At 41.1% G+C, this 18,611-nt stretch overlaps 1 protein-coding gene across 6 annotated transcripts; it reads right to left on the reverse strand.

Annotated features, from left to right (window-relative positions):
* Positions 1-1,977: 1,977 nt before the first annotated feature.
* On the reverse strand, positions 1,978-18,588 carry Hscb (HscB mitochondrial iron-sulfur cluster cochaperone). Of its 6 annotated transcripts, XR_006847964.2 has the most exons (7): positions 18,362-18,588; positions 16,347-16,443; positions 15,915-16,004; positions 15,180-15,324; positions 10,250-10,344; positions 10,068-10,115; positions 6,965-7,100 (listed from the first exon to the last, which is right to left on the reverse strand). XR_006847964.2 is itself a non-coding variant. In XM_058573571.1 (6 exons), the coding sequence occupies exons 1-6, from the start codon at positions 18,586-18,588 to the stop codon at positions 3,500-3,502; spliced, it is 630 nt and encodes a 209-aa protein (XP_058429554.1). In that variant the 3' UTR covers positions 1,978-3,499. The 6 variants fall into 6 exon arrangements, 5 of the variants coding, with proteins under 5 accessions (XP_058429554.1, XP_046283267.1, XP_046283268.1 ...); XM_058573571.1 differs by lacking the exons at positions 6,965-7,100; positions 10,250-10,344 and adding an exon at positions 1,978-3,522; XM_046427311.2 differs by lacking the exon at positions 10,250-10,344.
* Between the last annotated feature and the right edge of the window lie 23 nt (positions 18,589-18,611).

Here is an 18,611-nt window from a genome sequence, read left to right on the forward strand (position 1 = left end):
AAAGCTCTTGACATATCATATTTCATACATTTGATTCAAGCGGATTATGAACTCCCATTTTACCCTGTATACAGATTGCAGAATCACATCGGTTACACATTCACTTTTTTACATACTACCATACTAGTGTATGTTGTATTCTGCTGCCTTTCCTATCCTCTACTATCCCCCCTCCCCTCCCCTCCCCTCCCTTCTTCTCTCTCTACCCCATCTACTGTAATTCATTTCTCTTGTTTTTTTTTCCCCTTTCCCCTCACTTCCTCTTATATGTAATTTTGTATAACAATGAGGGTCTCCTTCCATTACCATGCAATTTCCCTTCTCTCTCCCTTTCCCTCCCCCCTCTCGTCCCTATTTAATGGTGATCTTCTTCTCATGCTCTTCCTCCCTGCTCTGTTCTTAGTTGCCCTCCTTATATCAAAGAAGACATTTGACATTTGTTTTTTAGGGATTGGCTGGCTTCACTTAGCATAATGTGCTCTAATGCCATCCATTTCCCTGCAAATGCCATGATTTTGTCATTTTTCAGTGCTGAGTAATACTCCATTGTATATAAATGCCACATTTTTTTTTTATCCATTCATCTATTGAAGGGCATCTAGGTTGGTTCCACAGTCTAGCTATTGTGAATTGTGCTGCTATGAACATCGATGTAGCAGTATCCCTATAGTACACTCTTTTAAGGTCTTTAGGGAATAGTCCGAGAAGGGGAATAGCTGGGTCAAATGGTGGTTCCATTCCCAGCTTTCCCAGGAATCTCCATACTGCTTTCCAAATTGGCCGCACCAATTTGCAGTCCCACCAGCAATGTGCAAGTGTACCCTTTTCCCCACATCCTCGCCAGCACTTGTTGTTGTTTGACTTCCTAATGGCTGCCAATCTTACTGCAGTGAGATGGTATCTTAGGGTGGTTTTGATTTGCATTTCTCTGCTAGAGATGGTGAGCATTTTTTCATGTACTTGTTGATTGATTGTATGTCTTCCTCTGAGAAGTGTCTGTTCAGGTCCTTGGCCCATTTGTTGATTGGGTTATTTGTTTTCTTATTGTTTAATTTTTTGAGTTCTTTGTATACTCTTGATATTAGGGCTCTATCTGAAGTGTGAGGAGTAAAAATTTGTTCCCAGGATGTAGGCTCCCTATTTACCTCTCTTATGGTTTCTCTTGCTGAGAAAAAACTTTTTAGTTTGAGTAAGTCCCATTTGTTGATTCTAGTTATTAACTCTTGTGCTATGGGTGTCCTATTAAGGAATTTGGAGCCCGACCCCACAATATGTAGATTGGAGCCAACTTTTTCTTCTATCAGACGCAGTGTCTCTGATTTGATATCAAGCTCCTTGATCCATTTTGAGTTAACTTTTGTGCATGGCGAGAGAAAGGGATTCAGTTTCATTTTGTTGCATATGGATTTCCAGTTTTCCCAGCACCATTTGTTGAAGATGCTATCCTTCCTCCATTGCATGCTTTTAGCCCCTTTATCAAATATAAGATAGTTGTAATTTTGTGGATTGGTCTCTGTGTCCTCTATTCTGGACCATTGGTCCACCCGCCTGTTTTGGTACCAGTACCATGCTGTTTTTGTTACTATTGTTCTGTAGTATAGTTTGAAGTCTGGTATGGCTATACTGCCTGATTCCCACTTCCTGGTTAGAATTGCTTTTGCTATTCTGGGTCTTTTATTTTTCCATATGAATTTCATGATTGCTTTCTCTATTTCTACAAGAAATGCCATTGGGATTTTGATTGGCATTGCATTAAACCTATAGAGAACTTTTGGTAATGTCGCCATTTTGATGATGTTATTTCTGCCTATGCATGAACAGGGTATATTTTTCCATCTTCTAAGATCATCTTCTATTTCTCTCTTTAGGGTTCTGTAGTTTTCTTTTTTTTTTTAAAGACAGAGTGAGAGAGGGAGGGAGGGGGGGGAGAGAGAGAGAGAGAGAGAGAATTTTTAATATTTATTTTTTAGTTTTCGGCGGACACAACATCTTTGTTTGTATGTGGTGCTGAGGATCGAACCCGGGCCGCACGCATGCCAGGCGAGCACGCTACCACTTGAGCCACATCCCCAGCCCCAAGGGTTCTGTAGTTTTCATTGTATAAATCTTTCACCTCTTTTGTTAGGTTGATTCCCAAGTATTTTATTTTTTTGAGGATATTGTGAATGGGGTGGTTTTCCTCATTTCCATTTCAGATTTATCGCTGATATACAGGAATGCCTTTGATTTATGCGTGTTGATTTTATATCCTGCCACTTTGCTGAATTCATTTATTAGCTCTAGTAGTTTCTTTGTAGATCTTTTTGGGTCTGCTATCTTGCTTCTTCCCCTTCCATAGCTGACTTACCTGTTTCTTGCTTAGTGTTTTCATGTGATCTGGGAGCCCCAGGGAAATTTCCTGTTAAAAATCCCAATTCTAGCTGGGCTTGGTGGTGAATGCCTCAGCTTGGGAGGCTGAGGCAGGAGGATCATGATTTCAAAGCCAGCCTCAGCAAAAGCGAGGCACTAAAAACTCAGTGAGACCCTGTCCCTAAGTAAAATACAAAATAGGGCTGGGGATATAGCTCATTGGTCAAGTACCCCTGAGTTCAATCTCTGGTAGCCACTCCTCCTCCAAAAGATCCTAATTCCAGCTTTTTAAAAAATGATCAAGAGATCATTGACATGGTGTCAGAACCTTGACATAGAAGCAGTTACCAGAGCTGAATCAATGTCTTTCTTTCCCTGTTGTTCCCAGTTTGGAGATGGCACATTCTCTCCAATTCCTCAAAGACTGTGCCCTCTCCTTTCAGGTCCACCTCCAGCACTGTCATAGTGTGTTTCCTGCCTGGCCCCTTTATCCCTCTTGAGGTTCACCATTAATTTCTGAGTCTCCCTGGCTTTCCAGAAGTGATTCCTAGAAAGGAAAAGATGATGTCTTTATTTTTTCACGATGACATCTGATATAACCAACATGTTCTCCAAAGTGGCAGAACAAAGGAATTTTTTGCTCAGGAAACTTAGGTCCAAGTTGGCTGCAGCCATTTGTTATTTGCCATTCAACGCACTAGGTGGCATGACTGCTTTGGTGGCTCAGAAAGCATAATGTTTCTCTTTGCCAGGAGGGAAAAAACAACAACAACAACAACAAAAAAAACAAAACAGATGTGAGTAGGACTACATATACTGGGTCCTATGAATTCTTCCAGGAAACCATTAAACCTCTGGGTGGTCTTGGGGGCCCATGACAGCTTCTCTTTGCTTGTCTGGATTCTATTCCTCTTCTTCCACAGTTACCACAGAGGGAGTGACCCCTCCTGAGGCCTAGGGAAGCTGCCTGCACAGGCTTTGGAGATAGGACCTTAGGTCAAAACCTGCCTATGGTGTGGTGCACGCCCTGATGAATGGCACCTCTTGGCAGGAACTCCTTAACTCCTCAGATGGTACTTAATCTTCGTTGTTTCATTCTTCCTAAGATCACAGGCTTTGCAGACAGACCTCCTTTTAAATCTTGACTCTGTTACCTTGGAGCAGCCTGTTTATCTGGAAAATGAGTTGAACTGGGTTTAATTTAAAGGAATCACAATGCAAAATAGTGAGCACAGCGGTATACAGTAATCATGCAGCAGGTAGGTAGTTTTATTATTGTTCTGGTTATTGGTCATCTCCTCAAACAGAGAGGAAGCATCTGACAACAGTCAAATCTGAATTATCTCTCCCAGAGCTGTGAAAGTACAGACTTGGAATTTCATTAAAAGGATAATATTTTCTCTGTTATGAAAGGCTTGATTTTTGTCATCAAAATAAAAATAGTGGGGCTGGGATTGTGGCTCAGTGGTAGAGTGCTCGCCTAGCATACATAGGGTCCTAGGTTCGATCCTCAGCACCACATAAAAATAAATGAATGGAATAAAGGTATTGTGTCCAACTACAACTAAAAAAATAAAAATAAAAATAGTAAGGTAGGACTGGGGGTGTAGCTCACTAGTGGGTCAGTTGCCTAGAATGTGCAAGGTCTTTGGTTTGATCCCCAGCACACATGTGAGTGTTCATGTGCGCATGCATACACACACAAATTAGTAGTAATTATAATTTACAAAGCACATTTGAGTGCTATGTGTCATGTACTAAGCTAGTAGTTCCCATAGATAATTAACTTTATTTAATCTTCACAATATCCTGTGTGATAGGTACTAATATTATCACTGCTAGAATTTGGATCTGAAATATCCCTTGAAGGACCATGGGTTAAGGGCTTGGTCCCTAAGCTGTAGTGCTTTTGGGAGGTGGTGGAAGCTTTAAGATGTGGGGTCTACTTATAAGAAAAGTCAGCAGGAAGTTGTTCCTTGGAAGGGGATCCTTCCAAGACATTGATTCAGCTCTGGTAACTGCTTCTATGTTAGGTTCTGACACCTGACCCCTTCTTTCTTCTACTTTCTGGTCCCCATGAGGTGAGCAATCTTTTCCTGTAGGTGCTTCCTACTATGATGTGCTGCCTCACCACAGGCCCCAAGCAATATGGCCAATTGATCATGGACTAGACCTCCGAAACTGTGGGCTAGAATAAATCTTTCCCCTTATAAATTATCTCAGGTATTTTGTCACAGTGATGCAGACTAAGAAAATCACCCATTTTAATTTTTAAAATATTTATTTATTTTCTTATGTGGTGCCGAGGATCCAACCCAGGGCCTTGAACATGCCAGGCAATCCCTCAATCGCTGAGTCACAACCACAGCCCCAATGTCCTACTTTTTAATTTAACTTGTGGTGGTGTTGAGGGCCTCACAAGTGCTAGGCAAGTGCTCTACCACTGAGTCACATCCCAGTCCTTATCAACCTTCCTCCCTCCATCACCCTTTCAAAAATTAGGAAAATAAGTAGGAGAGCTGGATTCAAAGCCAGGTAGGTGTATTAGCTTGCCTGGGCCGCTATTAACAAAATACTAGAGACTAGACAGCTTAAATAGCAGAAGTTCATTTTCTTACAATCCCAAAGTCTGGAAGTCCAAGATTAAAGTGCCAACGTGGTCAGTTTGGTTGCAGAATCTAATATTTTCTCAGAGGCCCCATCTCCATATATAGCTGTCTTAGGTGCTAGGACTTTAAAATATGAATTTTGGGGAGGTGGACACAAACATTCAGTCCAAAACACCAGCACTGTTTGGCACCAAAGCCTGGGAAGACATAGCTGCAAAGTGGTCAAAACCTCTATTTTTTTCCTGATACTATTATTAGGATAGATGTGGGAAGTGGGGAGGGGGTGAATAATTTGCTTCATTTGTTGGTCAAAAACAAATCCAAGTGGGGCTGACAAGTTTTTAGACATCTAGCAACAGATCTCCCACAGGGCTTTGTTAAGGAACACTAGAAAGGGTTCCTGGATTTAGAAGTCCCACTAAACTTGGAATTTAGACAAAAAGGGAAGGCATTTAGAAGAAGAAAAAAACAATCCCACTGACCTCAGAAGCCATGACCCAGAACAATGTTTTAAAATTAATCCCCCAAATCAGAGATGGTTTGCTGTGGGGCCTAGCAGTTTTTCCAGCTGATGGCAACAGGTGAAGGGAAAGTTTTTTTCAAGTTCCTCCAAAGATGTGTTTGAGGCAATTTCTTTTTGTGGTCAGATTGTTTGGGTGCGATCACTGTTCTGAGGAAGGAATGAAAACTGTCTACAGAAGTATTTCAAACCTCTTTTCATTTCATTCCTCCTTCTTTGCAAAAGTACTAAAGGTATTTGGGACATTTGCTTGCATTAAAATCTTTTACTTAAAGGACTCCTGGTGTGTTTTCAGACAAGTAAGACATTCTTGTCAGTTTTAAGTGGTGGGGGTGGGGGTGGAGATTGTAGTCCCAAGTACCTTTAGGTCCAACACCTGCTCTAATTAATTTGCCTCTTGAACACCAGTAAATACTAAAATGTTCACTGAGTAAAATGGGATCAGTATTCACAAAATACAAATTTTTAGACAATGACAAGGGACCGTAAAATAACTGCAATTTTAAGCTTTTGGATAATTTTGGTTTAGTAAGTGATTCTTTCTAGAAGTGTTTGAATGTATTTTTTTTTTAAATCAGAATTTTCTGTTTGCTATTTTAATCTTTCCTGGTCAGAGACCCAAAAAAAAAAAAAAAAAAAAAAAAAAAAAACCAACACACCAAAAACCCAAATAAAAACCAACTTTTTTTTTCCTGGACATGGATCAAAAACTTAAACTGAATTTCTTAAGATCCAAAAGGGGAGGTAAAGCTGTTTTGGGCTGAATTAGAAGACCATGGAAATAGTGACAAGAGAGTGTCAACTATCCAGAGAATAAGTTGTTCCACCCTACCCAGGAGGAGTAGAACTGGGGCTAACATTTACTATCAGACTAGTTCTTACTAGCATTATCTACAAGCCAAAGAGACTTCTAGGTGGCTTTGCTTTTTATCAAACAGAATACACCCAAGGCCACCGTAACAAATGGGACTGCCAGTCAAAATGAAGGTCATACCATTAAAAAGAAGTTGTGGCTCTTGGGCAGATTTACAAATCTGACTTATTGCCTGTTTTGTAAATAAAACATTGTCTCTCTTTTTTCTTTCTTTCTTTTTTCCTGGTAAATGAAGTTTGATTGAAACACTGAACTCATCCTTTCATTTAAATATTGTCTTGGCTGCTTTTGTGCTAAAATGACAAGAGCTGAGAAGTTATAAGAGAGGTCATATAAGCCCATCAAGCCTAAAATAGTCACTATCTGGCCATCTGCAGAAAAAGGGCCTCAAGTTGTCCTTTCCCCACCTCCTCATCCACTGGCCTAGGTGGGATGCTTTCTGTTATCAGGTATTACATGAAGTCAGTTGAAGAAGTGACCATTCAAGCTCTGACCTGATTGTTTTTCCTTCAGCACAATGAACTTTGCCATCCATTAAAGCTTGAGCCACAGACTGAAATAAAATGATATAAAGGTTAAAGCATACCTATTTTCAATTAGCAGAAGCCAGAAAAGAATACAAGAAATTTATTTTTAAAACTTTAAATAAGTAATTAACTAGAGGGAATCTTCTTTAACTTGATCTTTTCTTCTATATTTGAAAAGTATTTCATCTTTGTTAAAATTTCCTTGGCTTTTTCAAAGTCATCTGAAATAAACAAGAGACACTGACGTCAGGCTTCATTTTAAGCAAGAATAAAACCAACTCTGGCAACCATGGCAGCTAGATCAAAGCCTGGGTTGTTGGAGGGGCCCTCAATTACTCAGAAAATCAGCAAGCGGGGAGTGAGGACATCTGAATTATTAAGGAGACAAAGAGATTAACCAAAAGGAGGCAAGAGCACATGTTTACAGGGTTTGGATAAATCAGAGAAAATGATTCTCTTCAGGAGGGTCCCAAATAATAAATGGACTGTGTTTTAACAGTTTTCCCCTAACACATATGGTGGTAGCCCTGCGGAGGCCGTAGAAGAACCAGGTGCTTCTCTTAAGACAGGTGCCAAGGCACAGAGCTGTCCTCAGGTGGCTTTCAGTCTCTGAGAATGATGCCCTAAGCTGGTGGCTTTCAAGTGAGTGTGATTTTGCCTCCAAGGGGACATTTGACAATGTCTGAGGCATTTTTAGTTGCTGTAACCTGGAAGGTGTTACTGGCATCTAGTGGGTACAAGCCAGGGATGCTGCTAAATACCTTAAAGTGCAAAGGACAGCCCTTTATGACCAAGAATTATCTGACTCAAAATGTTGGTAATGTGGGGCTGGGGCTGTAGCTCAGTGGTAGAGCGCTTGCCTAGCACGTGTGAGGCACTGGGTTTGAGCCTCAGCACCACATAAAAATAAATAAAATAAAGGTATTGTGTTCATCTACAACTAAAAAAAAATTTAAAAAATGTTGGTAATGCTGAGGTTGAGAAAACCAGACTTAGATAAATACAAAATAATGTGATGAGTGCTGAAGTGAGGATATGTTACAATTACCCATATTGAAAATAAAATAACAGAAAAAAGTTTCAGAATACATAAACTATGATGCTATTTATACAAAGATTAAAAAAATATGCAAAAGTAAGTGATTTACCGTTATATCCATTAAAACTACAAGAAAAGCAATGGAATGATTAATACAAAATTTGGGAAAGTGGTCACTGTGAAAGGGAGATTTAATGTAATAGCAAAGGACCTGCAGGGAGCTTGAACACCATTTCTTTTTTTCTTTTAAATTTAGAGACAGAGTCTCACTGAGTGAGGCACTGAAGAACTGCCTCAGCCTCCCCAGCTGCTGGGATTACAGGCATGTACCACCATGCCCAGCTATCCTTACTTTTTTAATATTTATTTTTATTTTTAAAAAATATTTGTTTAGTTATAGTTGGACACAATATCTTTTAATTAGCTAATTAATTTATTTTTATGCGGTGCTGAGGATCGAACCTAGGGCCTCACCCGAGCTAGGCGAGAGCTCTACTGCTAAGCCACAACCCCAGCCCTTAATATTTATTTTATTGTATTTATGTATGTATATATTTATTTATTTTGGTACTGGGGATTGAACCCAGAGGCACTTTATCACTGAGCCACATCCCATCCCTTTTTATTTTGAGTTAGGATTTCACTAAGTTTCTTAGGGCCTTCTTCAATTACTGAGGCCGGCCTTGAACTTGCATTCATCTTGCCTCACCCTCCTGAGTTGTGGGATTACAGATGTGCACCACTGTATCTGGCAACTTTTTAAATATCCAAATATCTGAAAATTAGGGTAAAACATACAGTTTATCAGGTTATTTATTTATTTTTTGGTGGTGTAGGGGTTTGAACCCAGGGCCTCACACATGCTAGGTTAAGTGTTCTACACTGAGCCTTATCCCTGGCCCTTCACTTCACTCCTTATATGTCCTTATATAACTTATATGTTGTCATATTTATATAGTGAGGCTTTTATTTTATTTTTTTTGGTGGTACTGGGAATCAAACTGAGGGCGTACTGTGCTCTATCACTAAGTTATATATCCCAGCCCAGCCTGTATCTTTTTATTTCTTTCCTTTTTTTGAGAGTCTTACTGTTGCCTTTGGTCTTAAACTCCTGGGCTCAAGTGATCCTCTAGCCTTAGCCTCCCAAGTAGTGGCTTACAAACATGTGGCACTGAGTATGGCTGGGGGTGTTGTCCTTGACCCCACCCCGTACTGGATTGCACACACAGACTCTGTACCACTCAGCCACCCTCAGGCTCTTTTATTTTCTTTTTGAGACAGGGTCTCACTAAGTTCCCAGGCTAGCCTCAGACTTGTGATCCTCTGTCTCTACTTCCTGACTAGCTGAGAATACAAATGTGAGCCACAGCACTTGGCTTCTATTACTGTTTTGAACAAACTTGTTTGTTAGATCAATTGAGAATAATGAAAAAAAAAAAAAGTATTTGACATTCATTTATTCCTTTTCCAATAATCTTCTTTCCTCTATGTAGACCCAAATTTCAGACCCGTATCATTTTCTTCTATTTCTTTTTTTCCTGCAGTGCTGGGGATCAAATCCAGGGTCTTGTGCACGCTAGGCAAGTGCTCTATCACTAAGCCATACCCAGTCTTTCCTTCTCTCTAAAGAACTCCTTTTAGCTTTTCTTGTAAGGCAGGTCTGCTGGCACCAAATTCCTTTAGTTTTTGTTTCTCTAAGAAAGTATTTTTCCTTCAGATTTGAAGGATGATACCATAGTACAGAATTCTAGGTTGATAGACTTTAAATAGTTCACTTTTTTTTTCTTTTTTGGTCATGCTGGGGATTGAACCCAGGGCCCTGTGCATGCAAGATAAGCACTCTACCAACTGAGCTATATCCCTGGCCCAATATTTCACTTCTATACCTTACCTTAGTTTCTTGCTAAAGTGGAATGGAAGTACCTTCCTCCTATTTAATGTTTCACTGGGATATTTCTGTTTTTGGTTCACAGTTTGTTTCTATAGCAAGACTAGAACTCTTTAAAGACAGAAGTATAATTCATACATATTTTATATTTCCAGGTACCTATCAGAGGATAAGTATATAAAAGCTACTAATTGAATGAACAATTATGCCTCAATGCTTAAAATTTCTTTCCATATTTAACACAGTCAAAACATAGAATACCTTGTTCAAAAGCTCTGCTCACGTTGTCAGTACATTCTTTCTGTTTAGCTGAAAGAGAAACCATTATCTTAGTTTTTCTATTTAAATAGACTCATAATACCACTTTGTAATCATCTAGCTTTAAACAGGCAGGAAGCTTAGATTCAAGGTTATGGTTTCATAACCTTTGTTTCTGAATATACCTCAATGGTGGCTGCAGTTTCATGCAGCACCAGGCCAGGCGGCTGAGGGAGGAGGATCACAAGTTTGAGGTCAGCCTCAGCAGCTTAGTGAGACCCTGTTTCAAAATAAAAAATAAAAAAGGCTATGGGTGTAATTCAGTGGTAGAGCACCCCCGGGTTGAATCCAAGTACTACCTCCAAAAATAAACACACAAAAAGAAGCAACACTGGCTGAACCTCATTACACTGTTTTTTTTTTTTTTGTATCAGGGATTGAACCCAAGAACGCTCAACCACTGAGTGACATCCCAAGCCATCCCCAGCCCTTTTTATTTTTTATTTTGAGATAAAATCTTGATAAGTTGCTGAGGCTGGCTTTGAACTTGTGATCCTCCTGCCTCAGCTTTCTGAGCTACTGATTACAGGTATGTGCCACTATACCAGGTTACACTGTTTTTTAGCCCATGGAAGGTCTGAGAGGCAATCGCTGAGGTTTATAAAATTGTAGGAAATCAAATTAAAAAAAAAGGGATAGGAGGAGTGCTATAGTTTGGATAAGAATCTTCCAAAGGTCCATGTGTTAGAGGCTTGGTCACTAGCCTATTGGAGAATGGTGGAACTTTTAGGAGGCGAGGCCTAGTGGAAGGCAATTAGGCCATTGTGGGTCACTCTTTTTGCTTCCTGGTTTCTTTGAGGGGAGTAGCTTCCTCCACTGTATTTTTCTGCCATGATGTGCTGCCTCACCCTGGGCCTCCAGAGCAGTTGGGTCAACCAAACATGAATGTAGACTTTCAACGGGGCATGGAAATGCACGCCTGTACCTACAGCAACACGGAAGGCAGGAAAATAAAAAATTTGAGTCCAGCCTCAGCAACTTAGCAAGCCCCTAAGCAACTTAGTGAGACACTGTACCAAAATAAAAAAATAAAAACAAAATGGGCTGGGGATATAGCTCAGTGGCCAAGCACTCCTGGGTTCAATTTCTAGTAATCTCCTCCCCAAGAGACTGATACCTCTAAAAATGTGAGCCAAAATAAGCCTTTTTTTTTTTTTTTAAATTTGTAAGCCGATAACCTCAGGTATTTTGTCAGAGATGGAAAGCTGACTAACACAGGGGACAAGGATATGCCTCATTGCCTCCAACAAGTAGTCTTCCAGATTTCAGTGAAAAAATTAACACCCAAGCATCACCTATCAGCAGGGCACACCAAGTGTTTTAGGAAGCTATCTCATATTTCTTTTGCTTCTTCATTAGAAAATGTGGAATTTTAAAAATTACCGAGTTTTCCAGATATAAATAATACCAATCATTTATACAGTGCCTTCTTTCAAAGAACTTTGAAATACATCATATTACCAAGGTAGTTAAAGATAGATAGGGAGGGAATTGTCCCATGACTGGGAACTGCAGGAGCTGGGAAAAGAAGCCCAGGCACCTGACTTCCAGCCCAGTGTTTGAATCTTGCCTCTTGAATAGCAACTGGCATCAACGAAAGAGCACTGGATGGTAAGTCCACAGGCTCTGAAGTCCTGATCCCAAACTAACTGGTTCTGTGACCTTGTACATTTACTTAATAAGGCCTGACTGGTACCAGTTGGGGAGGAAATGTAGGAATTAAATCTAAATCAAGGGGCTGGGGTTGTGGCTCAGTGGTAGCGTGCTTGCCTAGGATGCGTGAGGCACTGGGTTTGATCCTCAGCACCACATAAAAATAAAAACAATAAAGTTCATCAGCAACCAAAAAAATATTAAAAAAAAAAAAAATCTAAATCAAGGTCCGTTCTCGAAGTCAAGAACTAGACTAAGTGTGTGACCCGCTTTTTTTATCTTTACCTTATTTCCTTACAACAAGCAGTACTAATAGTTTCTGTTTTATGGATGAGGAAACTGAGGCCGAGATGCGTGAAGTCACTTGCTCATGGTCACATAAAAAAGTCAGAAGCAGTGGTGGCAATAGACCCACGTCTCCTTCCCCTCAGAGCTTCATGCTGCCTTGCTTTCTGAAGCAGCAAGCCCTTCTGATGGCATGCTCTGGGTCTCTCCTTTCTGTACATCACCCAGTCCTAATGCTATTAAAACAGTTGACAGTCTCCTCACTACAACTTCTATTTTATAGTCTTTAATTTTTTTTGCTATTACTCATTTAATAAATATTTCCTGAGTTCCTGTTATGCTCTGAATACTGTAGTGTGAGCTAAAGATGTGAGGAAAGTAAAAAAGCAGGCACAATTTCTGCTTCTTTCGAAATCTAGTGGGGAGATCAATATTGTTCAAATAATGTCACACAGAAGTGTACAGTTATAACTGTGATTAATCTTATACAGGAGAAGTATAGAGGTCAAAAAAGGCTTCTCTGAGGAGTGGTGACTGCTCCCAGATCTGAAGGAGTTAACTTAGATGGGGTCTGGGGGAGATGAGGATTTTGGGCAGCAACCACAACATATGCAAAGGTGCTGGAATAGGAGGGTGCCTGGTACAGATGAGGAAATGGAAGCCACTGTGTCTATAGTGAAGCGGACAAAATGGAGAAGAGGCCAGAGCATACGGGGTCTTATAAGCCATGCTGAAGATTTTGGTTTTGCCAGGTATGGTGGTGCACACCTATAATCTCAGTGATTCAGGAGGGTGAGGCAGAAGGATCACAAGTTTAAGGCCACCGCTGACAGCTTAGTGAGGTTCTGTCTCAAAATTAAAAAGAAGTAGTGCTGGATATATAGCTCAGTGGTAGAGCTTCCCCGGGTTCAATCCCCAGTTACTCCCCCCACCAAAAAAAGTTACTCAGGAGACAAGGTAGGAAGAGATAATTTGAGTTCAGAAATTCAAGACCATCCTGGGCAACATAGTGAGACCTTGCCTAAAATAAATAAATAAATAAATTAGTTTTAAACCCGAGGACAGTGAGAAACCACTTAAAGCTTTTTAGGAAGGCCAAGGATGGTGATTAATTTAGGTTTCAAAAAGATTACACAAAGACAGGAATATTTAAATCTGGCAGACAGACCAGTTAGAAGCTACTGCAGTTGTCCAGGTGAGAGGGAATGGTACTTGGAACAGGGTTGTAGCAGTGAAAATAGTGATGGGTGGGATGGATGAGACACAGTTAGGTCACTCTTTAAGGCTTGGTGATGGATTGACTATGAAGGGAAGAGAGAATTAACTTGTTATGATATCTGCTAAGGGTTTATAATTGTTCAGCTATATGGTGGCATTCATGTAACAGAGGGAACACTGGAAGAGGCACAGGTGATTTGGTGGAAAGGCAAAGAAAGGAGACACATAACTTTCAGTTTAAACATGCTGGGTTAGAATATATAAACTTAACGAGGACACAGACCATGTCTTTTTTGTTCCTTCCTATATTCTACGTCATTTATAGTGCTTGATACATAGTAGGCAGACTATAAATATTTGAAAAAGTGCATAAACACATAATCTGTATGAGAACCTGGGATTCTTTTCTAAGTGGAATGATTAATTTTATTTATCAACTTGGATAGGCTATAGTGCTTGGGTGTTGATCAACTCTGGTCTGCTTGATGGCACATACCTCTCACCCAGCTAACTACACAGGAGGGTGGGGGCAGGAGGATCACAAGTTCAATGCCAGTCAGGGCAACTAATGAGAACCTGTCTCAAAATAAAGAATAAAAAGGGGGACTGGGGTTGTAGCTTAGTGGTAGAGTGCTTGCCCCGCATGCGTGAGGCACTGGGTTCGATCCTCAGCACCACACAAAAATAAATAAATAAAATAAAGATTAAAAAAAAAAAAAAAAGAATAAAAAGGACTGGGGATATAGCTCAGTGGTAAAGTATCCCTGGGTTCAACCACCAGTACTAGGAAACAATAATAACAATGGTCTAGATGATACTGTGAAGGTGTTTTTTATGTGATTAATATTTATGGGGCTGGAGTTGGGGCTCAGTGGTAGAGTGCTCACCCAGCATGTGCGAGACCCTGGGTTTGATCCTCAGCACCACATATAAATAAAGGTATTGTGTGCAACTACAACTAAAAAATAAATAAACATTAAAAAAATATATATATATATTTATAATCAGTTGACTTTATTGTATTTATTTTTTTGCAGTCCTGGAGATCAAACCCAGGGCTTTTCCCAAGCTCAACAAGTGTCTACTATTGAGCTACATCCTCAGCTCTCAGCTCTATAGATTTTAGATGTGCCAGACCCCACAGTCATTCAGGCCAACTCCTTCAAATAAACCTATCTGTATCATATGGGTTTTCTAGAAAACCCTGACAGATATACTATGGAATAAAGTAAGAAACAAACCCATTCAGGATCAGAAGGTCAGAATTTCAAGGTTTGTCCTGTTGCATATCTACTTTGTGACCTTGGGTGCCTATGCTTTGTGATCTTGGACATTTCTGCCAACTTCTGAAGCCCATTTTACTTGTTAGAGATAAAAATAGTATCTAAATCATATTGTGAGTAAAAAAGACCACTGCAATGTACAAAATATAATTATGTTCTTGATTTAAGGCTGCCTTCTAGCTGGGAACATGGGCACATGCCTGTAATCCCAGCTACTCAGGAGACTGAGACAGGAGAATTAAAAGTATATGGCCAGCTTGGGCAACTCAGTGAGGCCCTATCTCAAAAAATAAGAAGTTCTGAGGATGTAGCTCAGTGGCAGAGCACTCCTGGGTTCAATGCCCAGTACCAAAAAATGAACAAAACAACAACAACAAAAAACTGCCTTCCACATGGTTAGAGATGTTGCAAGTTTAACCTCCAAGCAAAACTGGTTTTAGTATGATTAAGAAAAAAAAAATTCCTTGATTCTTTATTATGACCAATGTGCTGGCAAGTGCTCTACCCTTGATCCAGAATCCCAATACCCAACATGTACTCTATGTCCATTTTTTCATTTAATCCCAGACATGTATGCATAACAACAATAAAATGCATTCAATATTTGCTCTTTTACCTTGTATAGTGGATTCAATTTCTATCACGGCAGCTTCACTTTGAGCTTCTGCAAGTTTTTCATTGATTTCCATTATTTCCATGAGGAATTGACTATCCATTTCATAATCTGTCCCTTTAGGAATCTCTATCCCATGAAGCTTTAGCTATTGAAGCATAGACCAAGGAAAATAAGATTGGTTAGAGAAACTATGACCAGAGTCATGTAAATCTTGCTTACCCATCAGAATAAAATACCACTCATGGGGAACACTTGATCCGTCTCAATAATGAAAGTGTGAGGTAGGCTGTCAAAAGCCTGAACAGAGACAGGAGTTCTGAAACAGCATCCCACCTTATGTTACCTGGAACTGTGTGGCCCTGAGGTAGGCAGTCCTCCACTTGGAATTTAAAATAGATGTTTGTAAACTTTCTATTCAATTCTAAAATTTTCTGGATTCTAAGATGTTCTTGGGAGGAAAAAAAACAAAACAAAAAAACCCGAAGTTACTCTTCCCTAAAAACTATCATTATCAAATCCTTGAAATTTATAGAAAATGATTAAAACAATGCAATTGGGGCAATTAAGATTTACAAAGAATACTTGGAAAAGTACACTTGTATAATATATTTTTTTTCTTTGTGTACGATCTCTGAGGCTAAATATCACTGGGTTCCTGGACTTGCTAAGGTTTCAAGAACACTTCTGCTGAATACAGGGGGAAGTTATTCATAAAGACTTGAGAAATCACCTTACAAGGTATAGTCCCCTGCTCAGGGGGGCCAGCAGGGTCTTATAGGCATCATTCACCAGGGTTGAATGCTTCTCTGAGAAGTCCTTTTCAGTCTGTTAGTAGAGAAGAAGATAGTCTTATTATCATTGAAATCTGCCTTCTCATTCACAAACTTTTATAATAGGCTGATAGGCAGGCACCTAAGGAAGTGGCCAGAGTAGAACTGGTGCTGGGTGAGGTGTCTTTAATTTTAGCTCATGAGTTCTAAGTTGTCTGTGTAATCAGACAAACAATGTGAGGGAATGACATTTCCAGGGCCTGCTTGGCTGGGGTCCCGCTGCCACAGGATGGAGCTGGTAGTCTAACTTTGTCCCTGATAATCACATAATCACAGGCCACTGCTACCTACCCAGTATATAGGTGTCTGGGGAATATGGGGGTGGCCAATAAATTACCTGAGATCTCTGGCTGAAGAAATCTGGGTGGACAAGACGCTGTAGTTGCTGAAACCTGTGCTGGAGTTTTGTAGTGTTAACTCTGAAGGAACGGTTGCTAGAAGGAAATTGGGAGATAAAATTCATGTCACAGATGTTTACAGATTTATATGTTATGAGACTGGCTCTTAAAGGGAAGATGTAATCAACATGAAGAGAGAGAATTTAAAAAGTGGTAGGTGCTATGAAGGAAAGTTGAACAGGGTCAGAGAAGGTGGCAATGTGTGGAGAGAGATGACATTTGAGCTAAATTCTGAGTTGTAGAGAATCAGATGTGACTGTGTTACTATTACTGTCCTTGATGGAGTCTGCCTGCAAACAGGATATTCTGTCAAGGTATAGATAGGTAACAGCGGACATGCTTGAAAACGAGGTGTCTGCTGTCCTTGGGAGGGCCTACTTGCAAACGAGAGGCTCCTTCAAGGTTTAGATAAGGTAACTGCAGACATGCTTGAAAACAAGGTGTCTGCTGTCCTTGGGAGGACTTGCCTGCAAACGGGATGTTCTGCCAAGTGGGCTAGGAGGGCGCTGAGAAAAATTTTATTATCTGTTCTTAACAAAGAGCAGAGCTCAACATACTCCGGGCCGAGAATAGATTAGCCATGAGAAGCGGGTCACTTCTGATTAGAAAGTAAAACTTCTGTGTGCTATGTTTAATTAGCTGAAAGACCTGATTTATTGATGTTGGAAGGCTGACTTCTTTGTTCACAATACTATAAAAAGATTGCTTGTACACAATAAAGGACTTTTTTTCTGCTGCTGCTTTGCTTGCTCTGCTTCTTCTTTCTTTTCCCATGCTGACCTGCAAGTGAATTACTGCAACACTGCGTGATACATCTGAATGATTAATCAAAGATCAGAGAAAATTGTCATCCAGCAGAGAGAACTTCAAGTGCAAAGACTCTGAGATGGGAGGCAAGATTGGAAACTTAACAGGGCCTGGAGCTGCACGCCAGGCAATCGTAAGCTCAGCAGCTCAGGAGGCTGAGGCAGGAGGATCACGAATTCAGTCAGCCTCAGCAACAGAGAAGCACTAAGCAACTCAATGGGACCCTGTCTCTAAATAAAATACAAAATAGGGCTGGGGATGTGGCTCAGTGATCGAGTGCCCCTGAGTTCAATCCCAGGTATACCCCCTTCCACACAAACACAAATTGGAAACTTGACAACTTAAAAAGTCGGGTTACTACAGCCCATCATTAAGTGCTCAGTGACTGGTGGGAGCAGATTAGGGGAAGGGGCATTCTGAAATCTAACCTATCTTTCCAACGTGCAGGTTCCTTCATCCCTGTCTCCCACTTTAACCCAATCTCCTTCTCTTCCAACTCCCAGAATCTGCCTTACTTGCTTACCAGTTCAGCTCTACCCACACCTCTCCAGGCTACTCAATCTTCAGAATAATGAAGGGAAAAACCCCATTGGACCCTCTTCTTCCAATTTCCATTTTGCCCTTGGAGCTTGCCAACAACATTTTTCTGTCTTTATTCCCATGAGTAATAAAGACAGTAAAGCCGCCTTGGTGCTGGGGATCGAACACCAGGGCGTCAGCACCAGTCTGTCAAGCATGCTAGATAAAGGCCACATCTCCGACCCTCACTCTCTAATCTTGGACTCCACTTCCATACTTCTTTTTTAAAAGTCTCAACCCAGCTCCAACTTCCGGAGCCTTTCCCTTCTCTCAAATTCGGCCTCTCATCTTCCCTTCTCAGTCAGGAAGCTCTGGCCCCTCAAGTCTCCCTCCCCAGTCACCCTCGATTTCCTCCATTCCCCGCCCCTCCCCTTTCCTCTCCATCCTCAAACGCCCCTTCCCTTAGTCCCCGCCCCTCAGTTTCCTCTCTTGGAGACCCCTCCCCGAGCTCGCTCTCTAGGACTCCACCCACTATCTTCGCAGCCCGGCCTTCCCACTCCCAAGCCCCATCGGCCCTCCTCTCACGCAGGCCAGCCCCCGACGTCTCTCCCGTCCCGACCTCCTTTACCAATCCATGAGGCTGAAGTAGTCTCTAGTCGGGTCCGGCGGCTGCAGCGCTCGGCACTGGTGGCAGAAGAACCCGTCCCCCCGCCCGGGGCTGCCGCAGTTCCAACACCTCGCCGAACCGTTTCCCTCTTCCGACGCAGCATGGCAGCTTAACACTCTCCTTCCGGGGACCCCTGCGGGCCGCAACCCGCATAGCCGAAACAACACCTGGGCCCTCACGCCCCACATCTGGCCCGTGGCCTATCGGGCCG

The sequence above is a fragment of the Marmota monax genome, unplaced genomic scaffold (genome assembly GCF_021218885.2).
Source record: "Marmota monax isolate L192 unplaced genomic scaffold, Marmota_monax_Labrador192_F-V1.1 WCK01_AAM20220418_F8-fsc00177, whole genome shotgun sequence".
Classification (NCBI taxonomy): Eukaryota; Metazoa; Chordata; class Mammalia; order Rodentia; family Sciuridae; genus Marmota; species Marmota monax.